Source organism: Apteryx rowi, unplaced genomic scaffold, assembly GCF_003343035.1.
Source record: "Apteryx rowi isolate R43461 unplaced genomic scaffold, aptRow1 scaffold_30, whole genome shotgun sequence".
Lineage (NCBI taxonomy): Eukaryota > Metazoa > Chordata > Aves > Apterygiformes > Apterygidae > Apteryx > Apteryx rowi.
Genome location: NW_020449419.1, coordinates 3,277,442 through 3,304,332, shown reverse-complemented (window position 1 = coordinate 3,304,332; position 26,891 = coordinate 3,277,442). Strand labels below are relative to the sequence as shown.

General features: G+C 40.0%; 1 protein-coding gene across 1 annotated transcript in view; it reads left to right on the top strand.

Moving 5' to 3' along the window:
- Positions 1–26,891, top strand: part of GRID1 (glutamate ionotropic receptor delta type subunit 1) — a 555,021-nt gene that overhangs the window by 212,875 nt on the left and 315,255 nt on the right. The window contains exon 3 of the mRNA XM_026069970.1: positions 16,443–16,727. Within this exon, the coding sequence (XP_025925755.1) occupies positions 16,443–16,727 (285 nt within the window). The remainder of the gene's footprint in view (positions 1–16,442; positions 16,728–26,891) is intronic.

The following is a 26,891-nucleotide window of genomic DNA, read 5'->3' as shown; positions in this document are numbered from 1 at the left end:
TAATTACTTTGCACAAACACTTCCCTTAAGCTGGAGGGGACTTTGAGGGGGGGGGAACGGACTGATGAGCTTCCCTAGTTGTCCATGTTCCCTGTCTGAAAGTAGGTTCAAGGGCGCTTGCAGGTCGCTCTCTGGCCGGGAGGGTGGTGGCGTGCAGCCGAGGTGGTGTAAGGGCTGCTTGCCCAGTTGCCCTCATCGCAGGTGGAGCAGCGGCAGGCCGCTGCGGCGCCTGGCTTGCTCGGGCGCGGGGCAGTCGCTCTGCCTTCGGAGGGGCTGTGACGCAGGCGCCCTCGCCTCCGGCTCCGCAGTGCCTGGGCCTAACGAGTACTGCGTGCAAGAGGGGCTAAACGTTCTCAAACTTGAAGCATGCTTTAGGCTGGGACTTTTTTAAGACTCTGTGTTGGTACCATGTCCAAGAAAAATGTATTGTGCCTCAGGCTGTACAGCTAAAGGGCTCTGCTGTGTGTAGGGACAAAATCACTTTTCTCTTGTACAACTGAGAAATACATGTCACCCTAAACATGTATAAAAATAAGACTGATTTCCCATGGAATTTCAAGGGGTGATAAATGTGCAAGGTCGTTGTCTGCCAGAGTGTCTCAAGATGTAGATTTGGACTATGTCAAAATATTCTTTTCATGTAAAGATGGAGAGTGACTCCGACACCCCCTCCGCCCTGGTCCACCCCAAGAAGTTAGCTGACATGGCTTATCCCAGAAGTAGTTTTCCAGGGTACATAAAACAATTTCAGCCCAATGAGGGAAGAAATATCATTTGAGTTCAAAGTTGATTATCTGAATGATTCAGGTCCAAAATGCAAGTGGTTCATAGTACTGTATGTATAATAAATACTATAGAATGTGTTTTGGGAGGGATGTTGTGTGTGTAAATATGCACATTCTTAAATGTATTTTATTGGAATCATGCACTTGCGTTACTGAAGGTCCCAGGTCTCTGTCAAAATTTTAGGAGCTTTCTAAGACAAGGCACTAGACAGACCTAGCTAAAAAGACGATAGCCTTGTCTTGGCTTTAAAATACGATTTAAGAGGAGTTAATTGTAACAAAGGCTGAAAGGGCCAACAATAATAGCAGCTATTGAGATAGGCTGCTCATGTGCAAGCCTGGCTTGATGGTTCAGATCTGTGACAAGAAGCATCTGAAACTACCATTTCTGGTACCAGGGCAATTTACACAAGTTTTCCATCTATGTTGTCAAAAGAAGAGATGCATCCTCAAGCGTATACCCGGTATGAGAGAGAAGAATGGGGAAACCAAAGTCTAGCTTTTTTGTGAAGCTGCTGGAACTGTGTAGTGGTGAATGGTTTAACTCATGGGGAAAATGCATCTGCCCTGTTATCATGATCATATGGAAAAATGTTTTGCAATTTGTGAATCATTTTAATTTGAATTTTTCTGCAGAATCTGCTTTTTTATAATGCATGATTTCTTTCTAATATTATGAACTCTGTACAAATATCCATGGCAGCTGAAAAAGTCCATTTTAGAAGTGGGTATTTTACCTTCCTTTTGTCTCATCTTTGACAGAAGTTTTAAGTAGCGATGGTATAAAAATAGCAAAGGAAAATTGCCAAATTTTCCATGATTGTAGAAGGCCTTTAGAGCAAGGATTGATCGTGGTATAGGAGGAAACTAAGTTTTTTTTAGTGAGGACTTCAGTTCCCTGATGATCAGATGGTTCTTCACAAAGAAGACAGGATTATAAAAGAAAGGGTCTCTCATCAGCCATTTTAGGGAAGAAGGAGAGAGAGAGATAAAAGTTTAAATGTGGGAAGAGACTTTCTGGTCATCAGAGTGAGTATAAAAATCATAGGACGATAACTCAAAAAAAATTTTTTTTTACCCCCACAGGGAATGGAACATAGTTGTTGTCTGCGTGTCCAGGCTCTATAGTTAGCACTTTGCGTATGGTGTATGACAGCTTCACATAACTTGATGTTTGTAGTGCTCGCAGAACTTGAGATTGTGTCTTATTGTAATATGTAGTCTGAGAAAATTTGTATGACCCAATAATTATTGCATGCTTAGAGATGTAGGAAAAGCCTTTAGTGAGAAGCTGGTAATATAATCCTTACTTGGAGCAGTACTTCTGTTTACAAATTGACTTTTCTAATATATCATTTATTATTTTGTAACTCGTAAAAAGTGAGTTGATAAGTGAAAGCCAGATCCTGTTCTCTGCCCTAGTCTTCCTGCTTCCATACTTGAGGTGCATCTTTTCTGTCTCTTCAACCAGTCTCTCTGAACATCCAGATGGGGAGTTGATGTTTGGCGCTGGCTCCTTTGGCATGAGGCTTATCTCTTAAGTTTGAGCATTTCCTTGCCATCTGTGTTTAAGAACTCAACTCTTTGCACAAACGTTGGTAAATGGTGTTGCAGTACATTACAGAAACAAATTCAGGAAGATGTGGTACTGCAATTACTTGCCTGGCACAGGCGCGCTGCTGTCTCGAGCTGAGCGTTTTTTCCTTGGCGTCTCTCTGCTCCTCTGATCAAGATGACTAGTAGCTGCCATGGGTTTGTGCAGGATTTGTTCAGATCCCTGTGGAGAACAGGGACAGAAGTATCTCAGTTCTGATGTGTGACTAAAAGTTACCTGGAGGTTTTATTAATGAGATTTCTATGAGCACAAAAGTAACATCTGGTTAAGCTTTATTAGTAAGATAACCTAAGGAAGACCTGGTATAGACAATGTCATGGGGCTCAAGTTATCATCTGTTACTTAGTTTGAGAATTTCCTGTTATGAAGTCATTGAAATCAAAGAAAGTTGAAGGAGTTAATTAAGTAGCAATTGTAAAAGCAAAGCCTTTGCTAAGCAGTGAAAGGGCCCCTATCTCTCCCCTTCAGAGGAAGTTCAGAAGTTTTTGTAAGAGAGCATCTGTATGTGGTTCCTTGCAAGATTAGTCAGTTTGGAACTGTATTGAGGAATTGTTTTTGGATCTCTCATCTGTTGTCTAGTGTATAATTATTTTATAATCCAATTTAATGATTAGTTTCATATGTATGACTTAACATTTTATTTGCCTCAAATTACCCTATAAGATGTATAAGTGTTGTAATTAATTATGGGTCTTTCAAAATTCTTAACACTTTAGAATAATTTAATACTGGCATCAATCGTCTTATTAATAATTTTAATTCTTAGCAGAGTATTTTATCCTTTGCAACCTGGATATAAGTAGTATTCTTTGTATAAGATTATAATGAAGGTGAAGGAGGAAGAAATACAGAGGACAAAGTTTCAAGTGAAGTTCAATGGACTGATCGGTGATAGACACCATTTAAGGCAGGACATGAGACTAGTGGGATAAAATATTAATATATAGTTATTTTTGTACAATGAAGTGCTACATAAAATTGGTATTTTGTCAGTATGTGTTTAATATACCCATTTTCCATTTCTGGGGCACTTAAGCAAGTTATTTTAAGACTTGTATTGAAAAATGAAGTTAGCTCTGAACAGCTCACTGAAACTAATTACATTGTCTCCTTCACAGCTATGGTTTGGATGCTTTAAGAAAAACGATGCGAGTTCCTAGAACCTAGTCACTAGCTGAACAGTGGAGAAGGAAAACTCCTGCATTAAAAACTAAAAATATGAATGGGGGGAAGAGTGTGTGTGTGKGGGGGGAGTCACCGCACATTAATTAGCAGATATCAGTTTACTTTAGTAGCAGTAGAAAGCTAGCTGTACAGATGACTTAATGGCAAATGACATCCAAGCAGTTAGATCATGAGTGACCTAGCCATGGGGTATAGTCCCAGTTCTCTCAGCCTCTCCTTATGCTCCAGTCCCTTCTTCATCTCTGTGACCCTCTGCTGGACTTGCTCCAGTAACTCCATGTTGGTCTTGTATGGGGGAGCTCAGAACCAGACCCAGCACTCCAGGTGTGGCCTCACCAGTGCTGAGCAGAGGGGCAGGATCGCCTCCCTCAGCCAGCTGGCAACACTTCTCCTGCTGGCTGCCTTTGCCACRAAGGCGTGTTGCTGGCTCATGTCCAACTTGTGCACCAGGACCCCCAGGTCTTTTTCTGCAAAGCTGCTTCCCAGCCAGTCTGTCCCCAGGCTGTGCTGGTACACGGGGTTATTCCTCCTCAGGTGCAGGACTTTGCACTTGCCTTTGTTCAACTAAAGGAATATTGTGTGCCTGTGACAGTGTAACATAACTGTTTATTCACAGTGTAATATAAATTTGTTTATCCACAGAGATATAGGTTGAGATGGGCTTAAAAAAAAAGGGGGGGGGGACAGCCCAAAATGGGAGCAACATTCAAGGTCGGTTTTCATTTAAGCATCAAAACAAGTGGCCTGGTCTTCCAACAGCCTCTGGGCAAGAGGTGCATAAATGCTGACATGTTTTGATAATCTGTCCTAAGATTCAAAGTAGGAAGTACCAGGTGTTAAACATGTTTGAACAACTGGCTCATTTCATGTATTCGGATGAGAACTCTTGAAAATTTGTGAGGTTTGTTGTTGTTCCCTGATTTGACTCATGCAGAGCTGAAGGAAAGAGAGAAATTCAGAGTAATACTCTAATAACTTAGAGTAGCTTTATTCGTTGTTAACAAGTCATGCATGGTGTCTGAAGCTATTCTGGGGCTAGAAGGAAATATTGAACTGCTAAAAGGAAAATTGGAGAACTGCAGTATTTTAATGGCACCCATCTTGTAGCACTGCATAGTAAGGGGGATTTGAGATCTGTAAGCAAAATCTTTTTTATGTAAGAAATGCTGATGCTGAGGGAGGACAGGATCTTGCCCTTTCTGAGTGCTGAGCAAAAATAATTTTGGAATGCATTATATATTTCATGGGTGAGGAAAGAAGAAAGTGTTTCTTTTAAAGTTGATTTTAGAAAATGGAATAGCTGCTTTAGACTGTTGCTAAGCTTGGAATATTTGCATAATCCTTGAATGCAATGCAATTGTAAGTATGTGATATGTTGCAGAGATCTTTCAACAGATCAACCAGTTAAAACCTGTCAATAAATATATGCTATAAATATGTACTGAGTCACAGCTAGATCCATAAACACTACAAGTCTTTCAGCAGTTGGCATAAATAAGTGTTGTTTGGAAAAGTTGACTCCATCATGAACATGCTTCCCCAGCTATGTGAATTGTGTTTTGGCATCTCATACAGCTTTCATAGTATTGCTGGCCATTTTGCTGGTAGAAGTAACACCTGTCGGGGGGAGTGGGTGGGTCATAAACTGGATGATAAGGAAATGTTATAGAGATGTGCCTTTTTTGAGATGGTCTTTGGAGTAYGGGACTTGCTGTCCGTAGGTGGAAGCAACCGTAGCTTTTGTGAATTTGCCGAGAGTCTCGTAACGTTTAGCTTCTCTCACAGAGCCCCAACTCTGATGATATATATACCCCAAATGCTCACTTCTAAGCCTCCTGCATTGAATGTAGGTCAGCAGAAGCACAATGGTGCTTTGGAGGGATTTTTGCAGTTGTTTGAATGTTTCATTTTAAAGCAGGCCTATTACTGAAGCACGACGGCAGATTGGTTATGGAAAGGGATTATGCGTCAGTGTTTTGGTTTGGCTGAAACTTTTGTGGATGAGTAGGAGTTGGAAGTTCTGCACCGTGACTGTTACGTTCCCCTAATGTGTGGGGAAACAACAGAATAGAGGCGTGTGTTGCAGTTAGTTCAGAAGCAATGTCGTGATGCTCAGACTGAGGTCCCTCCTTCCCGCTTTCAACATACGGCATGATATAAAGGTGAAGAGTAATTGGGGGGGGGGGGGGGGGAAGGGGAAAGGGAGGGGATAAAGAACTGAAGTTTCTATTGACTTTTTTTGTGCCTATGTATCACTGCTGCTAATTAGCCGGGCAAGGAGGACTAATGTATTCGTCGCTTGTCAATACTCCCCAGAATCAAATGAGTTTCTCAGTACCAAAGAACTGGGAGGATTTATCAGCTTGTTTAGAGTTGCTGTGTTTGACTGCTTTTTGTAAATGGCAGGAGAGTGTTTTCTTTTTGTGCGTACCAGAACTGAGCCTGAACCACACTGATGTTATAATAATACTTAACATGTACATGTAAAATAGCCCCAATGGAGGTGGTGAAGTCAAGCATCCCTGCTGAGTGCTAATGAAGGTGTGGAAAAAACTTTTATATTGTTATGATCTGTAATGAAATGCAGGTGAAAGAAATGGAGGGTGAGAAAATGCAGTCTATTCTGTGCTGAAGGGCAAAAGAGAGAATAATTACYGAAGAACTTGCTAGGAGTGGAAGTCAAATACACAGCATTCAACAAAGCAATAGTTTGTCCCTTCAATAATTGAGATGGTTTACAGTTAATTCTACCTCAGAACTAGTGTTTAAGGGGGGAAAAAGAGTCAGAGCTGGTTATTCAGTTCTGTCTACTGCCTTAAAATAGTATTAATGCCATTGTGATTAATCTGTAGCTCTGCAAAACCATGCTCCATTCAAAATTAATAGAAATGCTTATTCATATTTTTAAACATCATGCTAAGCTATGGTTCTGGGAGAAAGACTTTGCTAATGGTTTTACATTTTGTTGACAAAACAGAAATAGAGTTATTCTGGAGAGCATCCTGTCAGGTGTTGCTTGAACTATTTTTTATTACTAATTCAGGAAAAGTAGAAAATACTTAAATTCTATGACACTTCACATCCTTAACTATTCACATTGCTTAAATTATGGTCTAAAAATACTTTAGGGTTTGTTTTTTTTTCCAATACCTAAAATACATGGTCTTTACTGCATCGCTCTTCCAAATCCACCCAACTGCAAAGCTGATAGCAAAGCTAAGCTATAAAGTAGATTATTAGCTATAAAGCTGTGTTTGCCCTCAGAGTTTCTTACTTTCTTTGGATGAACTTGAGTGTGGAATCAGATCTGTCCTTTGTAAAACAAGGCTCTCTCTTATCTGTTGTTATTGCTCTCAATTAATGCACTTTTATCAGTGAAAAGTATACCCTGTTCTGGTTTTATGGTGATAGTTTTTCCATACAAAATGTAGCGCATTCAATGAGAATTAACCAAAAGTTATTTTGGAAAGCAACCAGTGCATTTGTTGACCACTTGATGGCATCACTCAGTTGTACGGAAACTAAATCGCTTTGCCAGTAAAACAGTTCTATTTCTGTGCTTGGTGTGAGAGGACTTTCATGTTTTATTTTAGACTATTAAAGACTGAAGAGAGCTCTTATTATGCTTCGGTAAATTAAATGAAAGCGTCAACTCTAGTTTTGATAACTACGTTCCTTTTCTATGGTGTATTACTTACCATTTTTAATCATTTTCATCTGTGTGAAAGCAAGAACAACAGTGGTCTAAATTCCTCCTCTTCCCATCTCTGCTTGCTAACTTTTCAAGCATGGCAGCTAGGGTGTTATAGGCTGATACTAGCACAAAGAACTTGATGCTTTGTTATGTACTGAATTTTTTTTGGTTTGCTTTTCTAGGAAAATTGTTTCAAACCTCCAATTGCTGCAATCAATATGCATTCTAGGGAGAGGATTTATGTAATTTTGTGTGTTCAATCCAGGTAAATACTTCTATAAAATAAAAGCATTTTGCAATATCCCTATCTAAACTTAAGTGATCTTTCCATGCATGCAAGCCAATGATGACTGGTTACTGAAAATGCTGACKCAGGGGGTGATGAGGAAAACAAGACAGTGAGTATTATTTATAGGTAAAGAACAGACCTGCTAATGTCAGGGGAGCTCTGACATTTTATACCTGCTGAGGATCTGCCCACAGATACTGGGCATGCAGTTTAAAGCAAGTTCAAGATCTGAATGCTGCTTCTGCTCTGAAACTAGTGGCAATTGGCAGTAGCAAGGCACCGCTGCTAATGCTCCTGGCAGAGATGAGGGGGATGGAGCCAGCTTCCCACCTGGGAGCTGGTGCTGTCCTGTCGGCGGAGGTAAACGGGCACCCTGGCCAAGCAGCAGGAGGGAGGTGGTATTGCCCGTGTGCCTGTCTGTTCCGGGAGCAATGGCTGTGGCTTCCTCAGACCATGCCTAGCGTGTTTCTGGAGGGCAACTGGGGAAAAATAAAAATAACAATAAAATGGTGGTGGTGGTTTCTCCATTTCCCCCTCTTCCTATTTAGCTTAGAATAAGCTGTTGGATGCTTGAAAAATAATGAAAAGAGCTGGTCAAAAATGAGACTTCTCTTTAATGTTACTTTTACTAAAAACTTTCTTGAAAACACTTTGAAATGTTATGCTTTCCTTAGGTTTTAAGATGTTGTTTTCAGATACTGCTGTACTGGGGGTATTTTGTCCTACTGATTACAGGTACATCTGAACATGGACACAAATCTATGTATGTACTGTTTTTCTTGAGTATTTTTGAAGTAATCATCATTATCATAAAGAAAATACTAAGCACTGATGCATATCTAATTTTTGGATCAGTTAATGCTTTGATCTGGCCTGCTGTGAATTTTGCCTAGATTGGAGACTTAAGTCCCCAAGCTATGGGACTTTACCCATGCAATATATGATGAATTTTTCTAAGAGAAGAGGGAAAAATAATGTATTTATCATCTGACTTATCAGTGCTGATTCAGTTGCTAAGATTCAGTTGCCAAGAAAAACAGCTAAGATTCCCCTATCTTATGTTTTGTAAGAACAACAAGATAATGAAATATGGAGGAAGAATTCCAAAACAGGCTAGATGGTCCTAATTCTCTCTCTCTCCCCCCCCCCATATATTATCTAGTTGAATAGTTTTAGTTGATAATCTCCAAATAATCAAGGAAACTAAGTGGCAAAAAAAACATGGAGGGTTTCGCAATGACAATTCTACTGTTGGCAAATACAGTTTTCCCCGTAGTTGTGCCAAAGGGAGAAATTCCAGCCTGCGGGAGCTCAGAAACGCTCTTCCCTGGTTCCCATCGCTGGAGCGGTGCCTGTGCCTCTCGGGCAGTGCCCAGGCTGCCCGCAGGTGCTAGTGACCCTGCTGCAGTTTGGGTTACACAAACCACATCTTCAGCTTCACTGCTGGAAGTCCATGTTGCAGGGACTACGACTCCAGGTTTTAGTGTTGCTGTCAACCTCTCGTTAGGGGCGTCACATCGTACATGTTGATACAAGTGAAAGTCTCAGCGTCTTGTCCAGAGATGCTCTGGCAGTATGTTGCGTGTCAGACTTTGAAGTTATTCCTCAGCTCCTGAGCTGGCGGGGGAAGATGTGTTTGGCTTGGGAAACTGAGAGTGCCCTGCAGTGTCCTGCTGTGAATTCTGCCCTGCGAGGGTTTCCTGGCTTCAGAAAAAGAACAGAGAGGGGCTGGTTGATGTGAGACTCCACAAAACATGTCTGAGGAGGCAAATACTAGAGTTTGCTTTATCTTTGTGTTGGGTACATGGTTCATTTGTTTGTAGTTTATATCATATTTCTRTGATGTCTAGCAAGATTTTCTATCTGACAAGCTCCAGGTATGTTCTAGCTTCTTTGGTGTGGGGTTTTTGGTGTGGGGTGTGGTGTTAGATTTCTGGAATTGATTTTTTTTAAATTATTTTTATGTTGTTGTTGTTATTATTGCAAGAGAGACTACAGTATTTGTCAGTGGTTGCATTAACTATTTGAATACCAAGCTAGTCATACAGATGCTCTCTACAGGCCATTTTCACAGTGCTGCCTTATGCACGGGGAGTGGTTTCATGATTTGTAGCTCTTCTCTGGTTGAAGACTTGGCGTTATGCTTGTACTTCGAATGCTAGRGAATGGGGGAACACCAAAGTCCTTAGGAGCTGCAGTTGTGTCGGACTTTCCTGTAGCTTCTGGAATAATCACCTCAAGGACTGTGGGATTTAAGAATGCCTAGTTCTTGGTCCTAAATACAGAAGAACAGCTCTTTAGATGAAAGGAAGGAAATAAATGTTGGTCTTAAATGCTATGTACAGAAAAATATAAATCTGAGTTGGGCTTGTTAGGGGTTTGGGCTTGTTGGGCTTGATTGGTTTGATTTTTACCTCAAACCATGAAGGACTAATTGTAAAATGTGTTCCTGTTTTAAGAAGCATTTTCTTTTGTTTTAAGAAGGTGGGTATAGCAGTGAGAAATTATCATCTCTACTGTGTATAGGGCGATACAACAATAAAAGTGCTACGTACCGTATTTTTACTGTCAGCATTTCTTATCTTTTTTTCTTATTAACACTACTCTGTTGTGACAAGTAACTATAGCTTTATGTAAGTTTTCATAATAAAAATAATAAATTCTTAGCTATTTGAAAAGGAGATATACTGTAAATATGAAACATAAAGGTAAGTAAAAGCCTACAGAAATGGAACAAAGAAAAAGTTATTACTGCCATGCATCCAAAGGGGAAGGAAAATTGAATAACATGACAGTGGTGGCTAATGGTGCAAATTTATTATGAGTTGTCTTCCTCAGTTCAGGAAGAAAGCTGTAGAGTAAGCAGACAGCATAAGATGTAAAGTAAAGGAGAAAACATTCTTTGGGGAAACTCCATTTAGTGAGACATCAGGTTGAATGCTTAAATGACTTTTTAATTTTGATATGTCCTCAATTCATCAATAGTAAGAGGGAGTCTTTCTATAGATCAATATTTTTAATAGAAACATTTTCAGTGATATTAATAAGATTGTTGTATAATTCTCTCTGCCTGATGGACTGACTTTGCACAAAAACATTTAGGCTTGTATTGAATCTTAAAGCCCTTTGAGCCTCTGAAGAGATTTAAAATGAAGATAGCTAATAGTCTTGCTTTTAGCATTTCTCTATGTGACTAAATTAGTTGCAGGTTTGTGCAACTTCATAGGAGTTTCTCATGTACTACTGCAAAACCATTTGGATTTTGTTTAGATATGTAATAAAACGCTTGCTTCTCTAGTGTGTATTATTTTATGCTTAGCTGAAGGAATTGTACTCGCATCCCTTTCATTGTGAACTATTGCTGGGTGGACTGCAGTCTTTTTTCCTTTTAGTCTTGCTTTTTATCTGTTCTTAGTGTTCCAGACAAACCTCCCAGAAAGACTTTTTCCATTCAAGTTAAGAATACCTGTGTGGATGTTTCACATAAGATCTTACATCTTGATTAAAGATACAGCTTATTGGCTTTTTGAGTTTTCATCTCCTAACTCTTCACTATTCTACTATTYTACCCCAAAACCTTATTATTTGTATCTGTTTGTATACAAATTAGCTAATGAATCAAACTGCTGATTAATGTTTGTGCACATGAATAATACAATAGCTAGTTCCCTTTGTGTTTATTTGTATTTAGCACAGTATTTATAATAAATTCTTTTATGCTTTCATGTTAAAGGCATTTTTAATAGGGAARCAGGGATTACCTCTGGTGGCATGGTACAATATAACTTTGCCTCTTTTGCATTAGACATTGACAGGCTTGAGATCACAGTTGAAATGCTGGACTTTTACACTGTATTTAAGCTTTGATACATTATTTTTAGATATTGATGAACAGAAGAAAACTTCTTATTGAGCAATACAGCTAATCTCAAAATCATGTATGGTACTCTTACGTCACCATTAGCATGCTTCTATTTTATACCTGAGTATACACATCATTTCCAGGTGTTGCCCAGATAGATGAAAGTAAAGGGAAGAAAGGAAGAACGGAAAGCAAAAAATTACAGGTTACATGTGCTTGTTGTCCTGTTTGTTATTCACTGTTTCTTTTAATAAAGGTGGTTACTGCCTCAGTTCTTTTCATGGCACACTTCTGGGGCACCTAACCCAGCCTGCTGCATCTCCTCCTTAGGCTAGCTGGTAGATTTGTTAACGGTGCAGCTTGGGCAGAATAACCTGCAGGCCTTGATAATCCCATCAAATGTTAGGGTTTAGTTTCCCAACATAGATTTTCCTCAATTTGCTGTGTTCTCTTGAATTCGATATTTTGCTTAAGAATAAAATGATTTTTTTTCCTTTTGGTTTCCAAAGATAAACTACACGAAAAATGAGCTTTCAGACAGATTGATTGAGACAATAGTATTAAGGCGAGTATAAAGTCCCTCATCTCATCTCAGTAGGACACTAGCTTTGAAAGCTAATTACGAACACTGAAGTGCCAACCTTGTTAATCATTTCATTGCAGAGTACTACACCAGAAATATCAGTGTGACTGGATTTCCTTTCTTTTGGCAGATCTGAAGTTCTCTTCTTTCATTTGAAAGCCTTTCTAAGCAAAAAGGCAGACACCTCTCAATTTGCAAACAGTGAAACTTTGTAAAATGCAAGTTGTTTGCACAGAATACTCCCCCGTTTGCTATGCTGTAAAGAGCTTCTAAGGGTTAATCAAACAGAAAAAGAAAAAAGTCAAGTAAAAAAAAAAGGATTTATCAAATCTGATCGGATGTGGTCCAAAGTGGATAGGACCAGGTACACAGAAGTGAGAGACAGAAAGGCACTGAAGTTTGAAGAGGCAGTGTGAATTCTAGTAGGTGAATATATTGTTAGATCAGAAATTACAGGAGCAGCTGGTCTATTGATAACTGTGGAAACAAAGGAAAAAGTTTCTATCCTATCCTGAATAATAGGAAACCACTGAAAGGGAGATTGAAAAATGGTCATATCTTCATGTTGCCAGGAGCAAGATAACAGTTTCTCTTAAAGTATTTTGTTTCCCTGCAGTTTAGAGAGATACGGATTTAATTACAGAGATCTGAGCTAAAGCTCTTAATGCAAATATCTCTGTGAAGATGGTGCCAAATCAGGAGTTCACAGTCAGCACCTGTCTTCAGAAATAGGATGACAATACAGGAAGCAACTGGGGAAGAGCAGGGTCTCAAACATGATTGTGGCAAAGCATAATTCTCGCATCACTTCATACATGCGGTCCCACAGATTAAAAAAGGCAATAGGGATAGGGAAAAGGTGCAGTCTGAAAAATGTTAGCTGCACTTCCAAGCTTTGGTGTGGTCTTAACGGGATGTGACTGGAGTTAGAGATGTGGGTCAAAGAAGGAGGGAGAAGTTTAGTTTAAACTGTATTAATAATTTAGGAAACTTCAATGAAGTATAAGCTTGAGAGATGATCTGCTGTTAGAAGCAAAGATTGATCAAAAACTACCAGTGAAATAATTTAATCTGCTCAAGTAATTTGAATGCAGAGTTATTTAAGTATGGAGATGTTCATGTTTTCATCGTCATGTTAAAATGCACATTTCTTAGAGTATGGTTTGTGGGATGTTGGTATCCTCTTAAAATGCAGCCTGACAGTGATGAAGGCAGTTCAATACAATGAACCAATAAGTATTGCTATGCATATAGCAGTGAAATCTGGAGGCAAGATGACTCGAACATTGTGCATTTTCTCTGTGGAACTCGAATGACTTTAACAACATTATTTCTTCATACCTCAAAATATATCTACAGGGCAAAAAGAAAAGAAAACAGCTAGATGAAACTGTATGCAAGTGTTACATTTCTAGTAATTAAAGATGACTGAAGATCAGGGTGTTTAGATCCTCTTCTTCCTTGTGTTCATAAGTTGACATGAACCAAAGCACTTAAAATCTATACCTTGGTTTCCTAAATTTGAAATACAATGCATTATGAAATTCATGTATGAAAGGTGCAGATTCTTTTAAATGTTTATGAAGGTACAACTGAGGTGATTTACTTGATCACATAGTCGGGGATATATGATCGTTACTGAAACTTTAATCCTAACCTAGTGTGAAGTAAAACAGAAAATAACACATCTTTTCTCAAGCCATAGAGTTTTGTATGCAAGAAGGTATAGGCAAGTGGGAGGAAACCCTAAAAAATGTTAGAAGAGTTTCTTTTGGGATTGTATAATCCTTGAACATTCTCATGCTAAGTAATTTCAGGATGTCTCAAGAGTTAATGAGTTTTTTAATGAATTGGAGTCTGTTCTACTTCTGTAGATGTTCCCCGCTGTGTTACCTGTGTAGAAAGTAATACATTTCTTCTTAATATACTGAGAGCTTATTCACCCTTCAGTGTAAAAAGTGTGGAGAAGTTGAACTTCTAGGAGTCTCTCATATTTTTGTGTAGTGAAAGTCTTCTATTAAAAATATATAATAGTCTGTTTCAAATTCCATAATTTGACTAAAGAAAGCAATTTAGAAAATACGAAACCATATTTTGCCTACAGTTGTTCCAGGTTTTTATTGCCTGCTGTACTATCTCAGAACAGAAAGGCAAGAGAGGATAACGCTTACTGTGTAGCATATGCTTTCATGTGGAGCATAATCAATTGACAAAATATCAGGATGTAAAAGCTGATTGACTAATTTTTCATTTTAGCCTATTGACATAAACTGCAGAACACTGGGAAAATCCCTCAACCAAAACACCTCTTTGTTGTGGAGATGTTTTGGCTGCGGTCTGCAGGCTGTGCTGGGAGATAAGGGGGCCCGGTTCCCGTGGGCTGCTGTATCACGCGTCGCTGCTAAATAACCGAGCAGCTTTCGATCAGTGTCGATTGTTGAGCAAAAGTTATGTTTTGTTATACCACTGATGATCAGTTCTGTATTCCACAAATAACCGACTCTGAACGCAGCCTCCGTTCAGGAAGGGGTTTGTTTCCCCTCTGTCTGCTTGCGTAAGTAAACTGTTCCCTCTGCAGATGGGTGCTTGTTGCTCTCGCCCTGCTGACAGCGAAGTTCGGTGGCCGCTGATCTCTGCGGGGGTTCAGAGCTCAGCTCTGCTCTACTCCCCTCCGTCCCCTTTGCTGATCCCTGTTCCCTCCCCTACTGGGGCTAAATAAGTTACCTGTATGACATGTTCAGTTTTCTCTGGCGAGAAGCCTGGGAAATCAAATCTGTTCCCGAACCTGGGTCTCCCATTTGGCAAATGTAATGCCTCCCTGCTGTTAAATCAGGTCAGCTTTCAGGAAAAACGGAGAACAATTTCATACATCTATAATTAACGCAGAGCAAATTTAAGTAATGCAGCTGACATGTTTATTGTAAGGACCGTCAAGGAAATAATTTTAAAAGCACTTCACCTTTCACTGTTGCATTAGGATACGTGTCGAGTGCTCTCTGCATAGAGACGATCAAACATTTTTTCTGTTATCCCTTATCAAAGTCAAATACATTTGTTTTCTGTCCTCAAAAGATATTTTGTGGAATGATTCAGTGGTTGCATTAAAAACAGTTCTCTGTACTTAATCGCTGTAACTTTCTGTATTTAATTACTATTGACTACTAAATAACTGTTTATTACTATTAATTACTGATAAGCTGCCTAGCTCTTTGGCCTCTGGAAGTGCAGATAGCAGGAAAAGGGTTGAGGATAAATAAATTCTTTTAATACGGCACGTTTGATTTACTACCTCTCTGTTCAGCCAGATTGCAGGCGAGACGAGAGGTGGCGGCTGCGCGCGGCTCCTGCGTGACGGCAGTCGCCGCATGCACACGCCAGCCCCCTGGCCCCCCGCAGCTGGCGCTCGCTTCCCCCATTGGGGCCGGGGGGAGCTGCCGGCACCCTCGGGCCGGGCCGGGCTGGGCTCGCTGCGTGAGTGAGGCCCGGGGCTCGCGCAGGTAAACCTTGCTGCAACTTCGTCAGCAGGGTTAGTCAAAGCATGGGGAAAAGCGCAGCAAAGATTGCAGTAGCGTCTTGCAGAGGTTTTTTTTAACTACCCTGATGGAATAGCTTGCGGAGTCATAGGTGGGAACACGTTTGGCAACCCCCAGCTAAATAGCATTTTACTTCTTGTGGAGGGAAGGGAAGCGTCGCGGCTTTCTGTGTGGACAAAGCTGCGGAGAGGTTGCCCGCCGTCCTTGGCGGCTGAGGAGAGTCGTGCGTCTCCAGCGTGGAGATTTTCAAATGCGCGCAGCCTGTTTTAGGGCTCAGGTAATACTGTGTTCTCAGAAGCAGATGGTCTCAAATGTATACGCACTGTTTTTAAACAGTATGTGCTTTTCCAGATCTTTTTAAGGACAACAGCTTGAGTGTTATTAGTAAGCGTGCAGCGCTCCTGCTGTGCCCATGTTGTAAGGAGTGCTGCTGAAGGCACTGTTGCTCCAAGAGACCCACGATAAATGTTTTTTCATCAAATTACAAATCCTTTAGAACTTTATATAAAACAAATCCTTGAAACTGCAATCGCTCTTTATTGTCCCAGGACTTCAGAGGTTTAGAGGTGAAGGCAGGTAAGTAGGTTTCAGGAGGTCCGAGGTCAGTGGAATGACCTGAAGCAAGGAGCATAGTCGCCATGCGCAGCAGCTTCTGTCTGAGGAAATGGCAGCCGTAATGCTCTCTTTCCTCAACTTTGGCCTATTTGTGCAGATTGCAGGTACTGTTTCTTACTGTAAAGGTACAAAATCTATCTCCAAAAGGCTTCAGCTGATACTGTAATAGAAATAACTTCAGTTTTTGTTTTTGCCAAGGGCAAAGCACTTCTTAGTACCTAGGTCAGTCGAAGGAGTTTTTGGACCTGACCCGGCCCCGCTTTCTGTCTCGTCCCCTGCAGCCTGCGACCTGATGACGCTGGGGATCTTGGCCTTGGTGACGTCCACGGGCTGCGCCTCGGCCAACGCGCTGCAGTCGCTGACGGACGCCATGCACATCCCGCACCTGTTTGTGCAGCGCAGCACGGGGGGCTCGCCGCGCACCGCCTGCCACCTGAACCCCAGCCTGGAGGAGGAGGAGTACACGCTGGCCGCCCGGCCCCCCGTCCGCCTCAACGACGTTATGCTCAAGCTGGTCACCGAGCTGCGGTGGCAGAAATTCATCGTGTTCTACGACAGCGATTACGGTGAGCAAAGCAGGGAATTGCAGACACTACTACCTTGGTCCCTTTTGACTAGAAAAGGGAGAAAAGATGTACGACCTTTTTTTTTCTTTCTTTCTTTTTTTTTTTTTCTTTTTTCTTGAAATATAACTTGCTGGGTTCTTTAAGGACTAAAGGGAAAGTGTTTTGAGTGGCCTCGGGTCTCTGGTTTGAAGGAAAGGTTGCTGTGAAAACTAATTTTCAGGCAAGCAGCAAAGTTGCTTAGCAACACCTTCTACCAAGACAGTTGAAGTTTGAATCATCTCACACTTTTTCAGTAAAATATTAATAAAGTGTTGAAATTGATTGGCAGGGGTCATGTAGCTATGCAAGTACATTCAGCAAGGCCTCTACCCATCCTCTGCAAAACACTTTCTTTCAAAGCCAAGTACTGTTCTCTTTAAAAATTAATTTTCAAAATTACTATTTTTTTTTAACGTGCTTCCTCTCACCATTCTCCATTTGGAATAAATTTCGCAGTGGTATCCTTCCTGGCATTAAACCAAAAGGTAGACTTAGTATTTTCACCACATCTGATGCATCTCCTTCAGCAAAATTTTCCCTTTGGGCTGAAACTTGAGGAAAAGAAGTCTCTGCCCAAACAAATTTAGTACCTTATGCTGGGTGTAAAGAAGTGATGGAAGAAATAAAACTTATTTTGTGCCAGGCTCTCAGAGTAAAAGGGAAGTGTGCGCATTTATTACTACTTTTTTTTTTTAATCAGTCAACTGATAGAAATACTTTTCCATGTTTAACTCGTAGTATTGTCATCACTCCCATCTTAGGATATAGCATCTGTGACGGAACAATAAATTTGCTATGTCACATTTTAAAACCATGGAAACCCTCTGGATTTAGAGTCTGATGTGTATGTTTTTGGTGTGGTGACTTAAAATGAACAGAAAGATAAAAGAAATGGAGGTTAAATTGCAGTTGGAATAATAATGTTATGTGTATTTGTGTATGTAGTTCAGGTTTTATACACAGTTTTCCACATATGCAGGGTAGTTCTTCATTGTATTTTCACTATATAACACAGATCATCATAGGTGAATTAGAGAGAAATACATTTTTGGTTTGAAGTTGGGCCACTTTCCCCCCCCCCAAAAAAAAAAAAAAAAAAAATCATATACAAAGGCTTCTGAGCCAGAATGACTTTTGAGAGCTTAGGTGCAGATTTCTGTTCTGAATTGTTAGAGATGTCACTAATCCTTTCTACAAAAGCCAATTTGAGGATGATGAGGATGATTTTAAATGCTATATCCACCTAAGATTCTATAAAATGACTTTAATTATATGCGTGAGAAGGTTGCCATGATACTTGTATAGAGATAATCTGTAGACTCAAAAATCCAGCAACGCAGTAAATAAACTGTTATTTACTTACTCTCCTTTATATATAAAGCTTGACCAGTGAATGTTTTGAAAGTGAAAAATGCAGTGTGAATGATGGGTGTTCTTTTGGTGGCCCGTTTGTCATGACGACAAAGTTACTGTGTAGCAGAGGGTTTGGCTTACAAAGATAGATTTATTCTAATGTTTATTTCCAGGAGGGAYGAGGGGGGGAAAAAAGCTTAAAATGTCTTAAAGCATCATTTTATAGTTACCATTCCATCTTTTCTCCTGCTGCCTTGTAGCTTTAACCTTCCAAATCTGAAGGAAATTAGACTGTTGGAGTTGAGGGATCTGCAGAGGGCACAGCTCCAACCCCCAGGATTCCTGGCCCAGCAGCGCTGCAGTTGCCCCCACATACAAGCTGTTGTCACCCGTTTTCCCTGGTAGCAAGCCCAGTTACTGAACCTGCTACCACTTACTCCAATAGCATAGCTGTGTTTCTTTGCCTCTCTGCAAAGAGTTAATGTCTCAGGACCAAATCCTGGTACCTTTAATTCACATACTCTGTCAGTTGGGATATGATAACATTTATCTTTTCTGTTTATCACAGACTGGCCTTCAGTTTGTAGCAGTAGGACAAACACTACACGGGGGTGGAAGATTGCCACAGATACTGTGCTTCTGCCAGTGCAGAGCATGTTGTCTACAGCGCTGCTCATGGGCCGGTTCCTCTTCTCTCCCTCTGGGATGGGAGAGCTATCTCACCCCAATTCCATCAGAAAGGAGTGTGTTTTGTGTGGTCCTCCCTCACCTCCATAAGTATTTTGCAGGAGGAGTTTCCATAAAGAAGTCAGGTGTTCCTTGCATGTTCTGGGCAGGCACTGGTAAATATGGAATAGGTAACCTAGTTCCCAGGAAATTGCGTGTTGAGCTCCAGAGCAGCTCGATGCCTCTCAGGGCATGCCCACCGCCCTCTCGTCAGATGGCTTCAGCAAAGCTGCGCTACACATCTCCAGCCACTTGTCCCAGCTTGGTGGCAGGGATTGACTGCTGGCCTGGGGTAGCAGTGAGGAGGGAAGTCACTTGAAGAGCTCATGATTATGGAGCATTTCCAGCACCAGGCTTCTGTGATTTACTGTAACAAATGGTCCTTCTCTACCTGCTCCATGGAAGTTGTAATATTCCCCAGAGTAATGTTTTAATTTGTCCATCTGCTGATCTCTAAAACCAGCCAATCCCTTGGTGTCCTCCATGTGGAAACTGTCAGGTTTTCTAAAGACAAAATAACGTTATCACAATTTAAGGAAAYCCCTTGTTCATAGTAATGCTGTGCTATACTGGAGCTGAAAATTATTTACTTCAAGAATTACTTGTCCCTCATCAGACATACATTTTGCATTATAATTTCTGTACTGGCTAAATAAAGGAAAAGTAACAGACTTGGTAAATAGAAATACAGAGTAGACATTGAACAGCCTAGCAAACCCCTTTTATATAGTTGTGCTTATGATCAAATATGCATTGTTTGATATTTTTGTCACTGAAGGTACAGAGAGAAATTTGTATGCACAACTTCAATGCAAGAACATGGTCCTTTTCAGTAAAATGCCTCAAATTCTGTTTTTGAACTTGTAACAAGAAATGGAGAGAGTTCACAGGAAAGATGTGCAAGTTTTAAAGAAAAAAAAATGCTAAAGGGAAATGGTAGAAGCAGGGTTCAAACTGTGATACTCTACCTAACCTAAGCTTTTAAATCTTGTCACTCTTGTGGTGAAGAAATGAGTAATAGCTTGGTTCTAGAGAAGTGACCTTTCAAAGACCTCAGACTTGAAAGGAACGGCATTCAGACTTTTCTCGATGATGCACGGTTCTCCTACTGAGCAGTACCAATGGGGGGAAGATCAGTGGATGCATAACCRTATAGTTCTTCTATATTTGTATAAGGAAAGAGAAGGTTTCATGTAGATAATGCATTGCCATGACTCAACCCTCGTTTTTCACTTCTTATTTATGGTTTGTGCACAACTTCAGAAGAAGCGTGGAAATCTACTCCCTGTTGATCCCAATAGGTGCTTTCTGCTGATCAGACTGCTGCCTGATAGGAAAATGATGGCTAGGAACTATGGTAATTCAAGTAAATAATAGCTGAGATAAGTCAAGTTGCCTGTCTTGCTGCTGGGCTCTAGAGTTGTCAGTGCTCAAGGCCAGAACAAGACCGTCTGAGTCCTTTCTCCCTGCCTGCTGCTGTTTGCTGTGTTGTTTTGCAAAGGCTCTCTAGCCCCTGTATGCTTCCCTTTTCCCTCTGTGAAAYGGAAAGAAAAACTTGGCTTGCTTGAAACACAGCATGCAATACTTGTCACTGGAAAAGCCTGCAGAGAAATAGGGCAGCTCTAGTTATGCAGAGATGGTTGTCTAACATGAGCTGACGATGTAGGAAGCAGAAGATGACTGAACTGGTGTTTGAAATTTCTTAAAAAGTTTTTTTTAGGCAGGAGTTGTTAAGAGGTGCATTAAGGAATAAGGTAATTCCAGTAATAAGAACTGAAGGGACCACAGTCATATGAAGTCCCTTATTTCACTTTAAATGGTTTTATGAAAATCTCATGCTACATCATGGTATTAGGTTTTAATTTTATGGGGAAAAAATTGAGTTGGCCTTAAGTTTGTCAATGGCTGTCATACTGTGCTCTGTGGAACTTGGTCTATGCACCTGTTAAAGAAGTCAGATCTGTTGTGTTATCTTAAAAAGCTTCAGCTGTGCTGATGTGTTTTGAATTGCTTTTTCCACTGCAGGAATATCTTTTGTACCTCCATGTATATTGGACTGGTGTATAAAGCCCTGCTGGGAAGTTTTATTTTGTTGACCTCATGGATGTAGAGGCATTGGTAATCAAATTTTCTGACACAAAAATTGGTAGCATGGCAAGTTTCGTAAGGAACCTTACCAAGCTCTAAAATGACTATAGGTTAAAAGCAGTGGGTGCTGCCCACAGTAAGATGAGATTGGGTAATAAAAAAAATTGAAGCTCTGCTTTTATGGGGAGCAAATAAACAGCCATATGGTTAGAGGGAGGGATTTGAGAAGGATTTTGGAAGCTGGATGTGAAAATGAAAATGTTGAGGAATACGAAGTCCTATTTCTGAAGAGAGTATGAGTAATAGTTATGTTTTCAGAAGATTAATGTTACTGTTGAAAATATTTTGGCTCTGTGGTTATATCAAGTCTCTCTACTTTCCTACATACGTGCACACAAACACATATTACGGAACGTAAGACAAAACAGATTTTTTTTTGTGTRTGTTTGTTATGACCTCACGATATCAGTGAAATGGTATTAGGCCTGTAAAAGGGAGCTGTAATATTTTATTCTTAATTCTTGGTGTCAATAAGTGACAGTGCTGTCTGGCTGAGAAAAGTCAGTAGTATAATAATTTCACAAAAGAAACTTTTTTAAAAGTTTGGACCTTTCAGAACTATTGATGGAACGCTGCTCCTACCAGAGGGGGGGGAAAACCCCAATCCACAAATAAGCCCCAAACTTCAGTTGGTTGATTTATAAATTATTTTCATTTTTAATTTTTTTTCCTAAGATTAGAGGGATCATGGAAGCCACATTGAAAAACAAGTTGTTTCTATGTAGCAAGATTCAAAGTAGTATTCAAAAATCAATGTGATGACTCTTCTGGAAATTTTCCTGTTTCCTTCAACAATTATACAGCACAATTTTGTTTGAGTCCTGCCTGTGAAGGACCTCTCCTTTGACTGGAAGCGACAAGAATAATACTACCAATAGTTTTACAACTGACTTTTGATCCTGGAATGATCTCTTCTCCTGTGAAGGTGCTTTTGTGCAGGTTGCTAATCTTGCAGTTATTTAATCCAGAAAGGAATATAGTAGTGAAAATCGAGAAATACATGGTTTTACACTGTCTGTGTGTGTAATGCTGCAAATCAGTTGTGATATGAAATGTAGGTTCTCACATCAAAAGCAAAGTAGAACATTTGTGCATAAGCCACCTGCTTTAAGATTTGTTTTATTCTGATAAGTATAACAAGTTATCTTCAGCTCCCTACATCATCAGCTCAGCTTTTAGACARCCATCTCTGCATGGCAAGGGCTGCCATATTTCTCTGCAGGCTTTATCCAGGGTGAAGTGTGTGCATGCCATGTTTAAAGCACAGAGAAGGAATCTGGCACTCAAGAAGTGCTGGGCCAACTGCACAACGGTATGTGCCTGTCCAGCAAATCTGTTGCCACCAGAAAGCATTAGAYTTCCTCTGCACAAGCTGTATGGCTGGTTTGCCTGTGTTATTACAAATGCTCATTTTTAGGTGGTTAGAGCATCCTGGCTGGAACTGTTGCAGAGCAGCCTGAGTTGGGTTTGCCGTGTTTGAATAGTAAAATGCACAGAATTTAAGCAGCCAGCTGCAAAGAAATGTACCTTGACTGCTAGTCAGAAATGTACCTTGACTCCCTGTGCCAGCAACAGCAACGGCACAGGGAGGGAGTCCTCGGACGTCTCTGCTGCTGGTGCTGCTGCACAGGATAAGTGAGAGAGGAATAGACAGGACCTAAACCTTCAGCCAACAAGAAATGGCATCTTCTGAGCATTTATTCTACACAAATTCTGCATCATCTCATTATTCATGCATAACAGGGCTGCTGGATGTCTGGACTCCAGACAAATATGAAAACCTGGACAAAACAAAGGGTTTCCCGGGAAGATAGTGTTTGGTAGCTTAATGTATTATCAGCATCGCTGCTGCAGCGTATGTTGGGATAGAAAGAATTCAGCGGAGTTCTCCAAGTCTCATGGGGATTTTGAGATTCCATTGGGTAGAAGGAAAAAATTGACCTTTTGGCTTTTACATTGAATTTTGATCTGGAAGCTATTGAAGAAATGGCGTTGTGTGTTCCCATATTTATCCTTGAATCACTTTTCTGACTCTAACAGCACTTAAAGTAATTGGCCTACTTAAATTAAGCATAGATTTTGTCATTTCTGTTAGTATTTTTTCTTTATTTAGTAATGCATTACAGTATATAACACTAAATGTAATTAAATAAAGTCAATTTCATTTCAAATTATTACTTATAAATTAATTTTAGTACTTTGATTTTTAAGGTATATGAGTAAGTGTGTGACCAGGAGCAAATAGCAGAAGAAAAAACTCTCCCCACCTCCCCCATGTAATTCCTAACAGGGTAGGTGAGCAGTGGACAGAGATGATTTCCCATAAAAGCTATTCACTAAACACTCTCAAGGCAATACCTGATATGATATACAAATGATCTTAAAGTTATGGTGCAGCCTTTCTTCTGAATGAGTATTATCAGAGCTTATCTGGAAGTTCAGTAGTAGAAGAAGCCGCTCAGAGATCTTTGGACAAATAGTTTTGGATAGTTTCAAGCAACTAGGGTTGTTCATAAATTCAAGGCACATTTAGGAAATAATTTCAACCTTACAAATAGTTGGAATAATGTTTTGCAAAGACAGGGGCATGAGTTTTTTTTGAAAAATTCAAAATGCTGTCAAGTGACGTTTTCAAAACACAAGGCTTGTCCCCTTTTTCAAAATAGTTACATTTAAAACTAGTTTGTATTTTTAAAGATTTAAAAAGCAGGGAGGGGAAAGCTCATGAAAAAAATTAAATGAAAGGGGTTTTTTTGGAAGCAATTTTCTACCAGTATTTCAGTTCAGTCATCCAGTCAAAATTGGTTATTAATGGGGTCCTGAAGGTACTCAGTGTGCACTCCTTGATTCTTTACTGTCTCTTTTTCCAGCTCCTAGCAGTGTGTTAGAATAGTTGCTAGGTTCAGCTTTGGCATTTTTTTCAATAGGCTGTGGATAGCAATTTGGCCAGGAGTATTCCGATGATCCATTGATAAATTGTGAATGAATGTACTCTGAAGGATTCTTTACGTTTCTTCTCTTCCTAGTAATGCATGGTGACCGAGTACATTCAAGAATGGATAATATTATTAGTCATTGCCTTCCACAGAAGGCATCAATCTTGGGGACCACAGTGAATATAAAACTCTGGAAATCTTTGTAGTGCTGAAGTATGTGGGGGAATGTATTTTTTATAGAGCTCTAAAGGTCAAAATGGTTTTCAACATGCTGAGTGGCTATCAACAAATACATGCTATTARTGTGATATCGTGATGTTTTGAGCTTTCTACCATGCCTGTCTGGTATTCCTATACTTGTGATACATTCATATATACTTGTAAAATGGTAGACTACTGCGCTTGTTTATATATAATGTAGCAAATTTATTAGACAGACAGCCTTTTGCTCAGCATTCAGGAACTGGGAAGATCTGATGCTAATTGCATTTAAATGTAAAGCCACAGATTCACCTCCCACCCCCAAAAAGACAAGTTTAGATTGTAAATACTCTGCGCTGGAATTATTTCTGTGGGATGTGGAATAAGTATTCTTCTTTGAATTAAAACAAACACAATAAAAGGCATCCCCCCCCAACCCCCAGTGGAAATGCATGATTTTCTTTTATTTTGTAGTGGAGTGCAGCAAAGGAAGATACTTTTCCTTAGCTGAAGAAAAGAAATGGGAAGTGATCGAGAAGAATAAGCAAAGATTGATTGATTTTTTTTTTCAGGTGGAGGTAAATGAATGCAAACAAAGATAAGTTATGTAGCCTGCCTAGGAGGTTATTAAATCAGGAAATAGTAGAAAATGAAAAAATATGAGTTCCTGTCAGTGACACACTCTTGGGATTCATATTGAACAGGCTTCCATCTCAGTGCTTCCTTTCTTCAGGAGCAGCTGGTATGAAGCTGCAGAGACTTGCTCYGGTGCATGCATCTTGAAGCATTTGAGTTGTCTAGGTTCCGACCAGAACCTTGTTCTACACTTGGTCAATAGTGGTGTCATCAATATTATCTACTACCTTTATGACTTTATAGTAAACTCTCTGTTCAGTGAAGTTCTTTTATTGTAGCATTTGAGCAATTTACAATTTAGTGCATCATCCTACAAGGTAAGGTAGTTGTGCTAATTCCRTTGTAGAAATGATGCACTGAAACATTGGCCTTTAAGATTATTTGTGTGTTTTTATAGATTAGGTATCTACTCCCCTTGATTTTGGTGGGGTTACGGAGCTTGTATTTAATGTCCAACTGGCTGTCCACAGCTATGCAGAGTTCCCTTTCTGGCCAGAGGAGTGCAGAGGTAGTAGACTTTTTGGAGTCCCTTGAATTGTGCTGTGCAGGCCCTTTTCTACCTTCTGTCTTTATGTTCTGGAGCATTTAACATCTAGATCTGTTGCTTTGGGAGTTATTTTAAGAGTTATTTCAGTCATTTTAGAAGCAAATGCATCATTAGACTGTGAAGAATTAAATAAAAAGTGGAGCAAAAAAGACTTCACAATTTGGATTATTCAGAGTCAGAGCCCATTAGGAATGTAATCTGGATGTCTGAGTTTTGTTGGAGAGTGATTTAATATTCATCATGTTGTTACAGCATTTGTTTAAATGGAAATAATACATTATTTTTTGTGTACAAAAATGTAGATAGTATTAGTCTCATTACTGGGAAACATTGAATCCTAACAAGATCCTTTTAATACTGGACACTTTGTTTTCATATCTGTTGCTTTGGTAATGAAGACCCAAATAGCCCAGTTCTGTCAAGAACATACAGGAGAATCAGGGAGGTTTTCTCTTGCAATAATTTCATTGATCATTCCCTGTGATGGGGAGGCACTGAACGGGAAACATAGCTCTCCCAGAATTGGGTGGAGGCAGTATGGTTTAGTTAATCAGCTTGAAAGGCCTGTGGGGTCAGGAACTATTGATGGTCCCAGCTCCCCATCCCATCTATCAGTAAGAATCAAAGTCTTGGCTGGGTAAGTTTTCAGCTGTTGCCCAGCAGACTTATAAGGGAATTCAGGGCAGGGTGTACAGGTATAGGGATTCAGCTCTGGTGTGCATTGCAGCTGCCTTGAACTTCTGCAATGTAATGGTGATTTCCTCTGGTCTGCATCTGCCAACCCTTTGCTTATGTCATCAGCAGAATATCTGCCTAGCAAAGCACCCCTGCAGAGTTAGGAACAGTTGTGTGTGTTTATACCAAAAGATCCAGATATATTCAGTCCCTAAAATACAAAACACCTTTTTTGCACATTGAACTATAGTCCAAAAATCTCATTTTGTCCTGATACAGGTTAACCCCTCCCTGATTTTGAAAGCCATCTTCCTTTGGCCCACTGCTTTTAATATGTGACATTGACAGTAACATTCAGAGGAGTTAAGATTATATCTTGTCTCTCAGAACCCACATTATAACCTCAAGAGAACTTTGTTAAGAAAGGAATAATCCAAACCAGAATCAATACTCTGTATCGCTTTAGTGCTACAACTGACAAAATCTTTACAGGAAGGAGCTGTCTCTTTTCCATTTATTTTTGTAAGTAGGAATATGAATCCCCCCTGCTGCAGAAGAGTAATTAAAGGTCAAATTCTGGCACTGTATCCATAAGACAGCACAGCCTGGGCACCAACACCTAACTGGATATCCTACCAGGCACTTGTGTAAATCCTGTTGGCTTAAGGAACAGCAGTGTTTTTTAATTTTGAGTGAAGATCTTCCCTGTTGTTCTGCATTAATGATGCTGTGTTATGATTACTCTGGATGGAAGTATGTGAGCTCATCAAATTTTATGGAAAAACACAATTTAGGCTGCAGATATTTGACTCCAGATGGCAGTCCTGGTGCCTAGGGTACGCTCTCTCTCCCACTAGCAAGCTGTATTTGGTGCTCTCCTCTCTTTGCTGTGAAAAGTAGTAT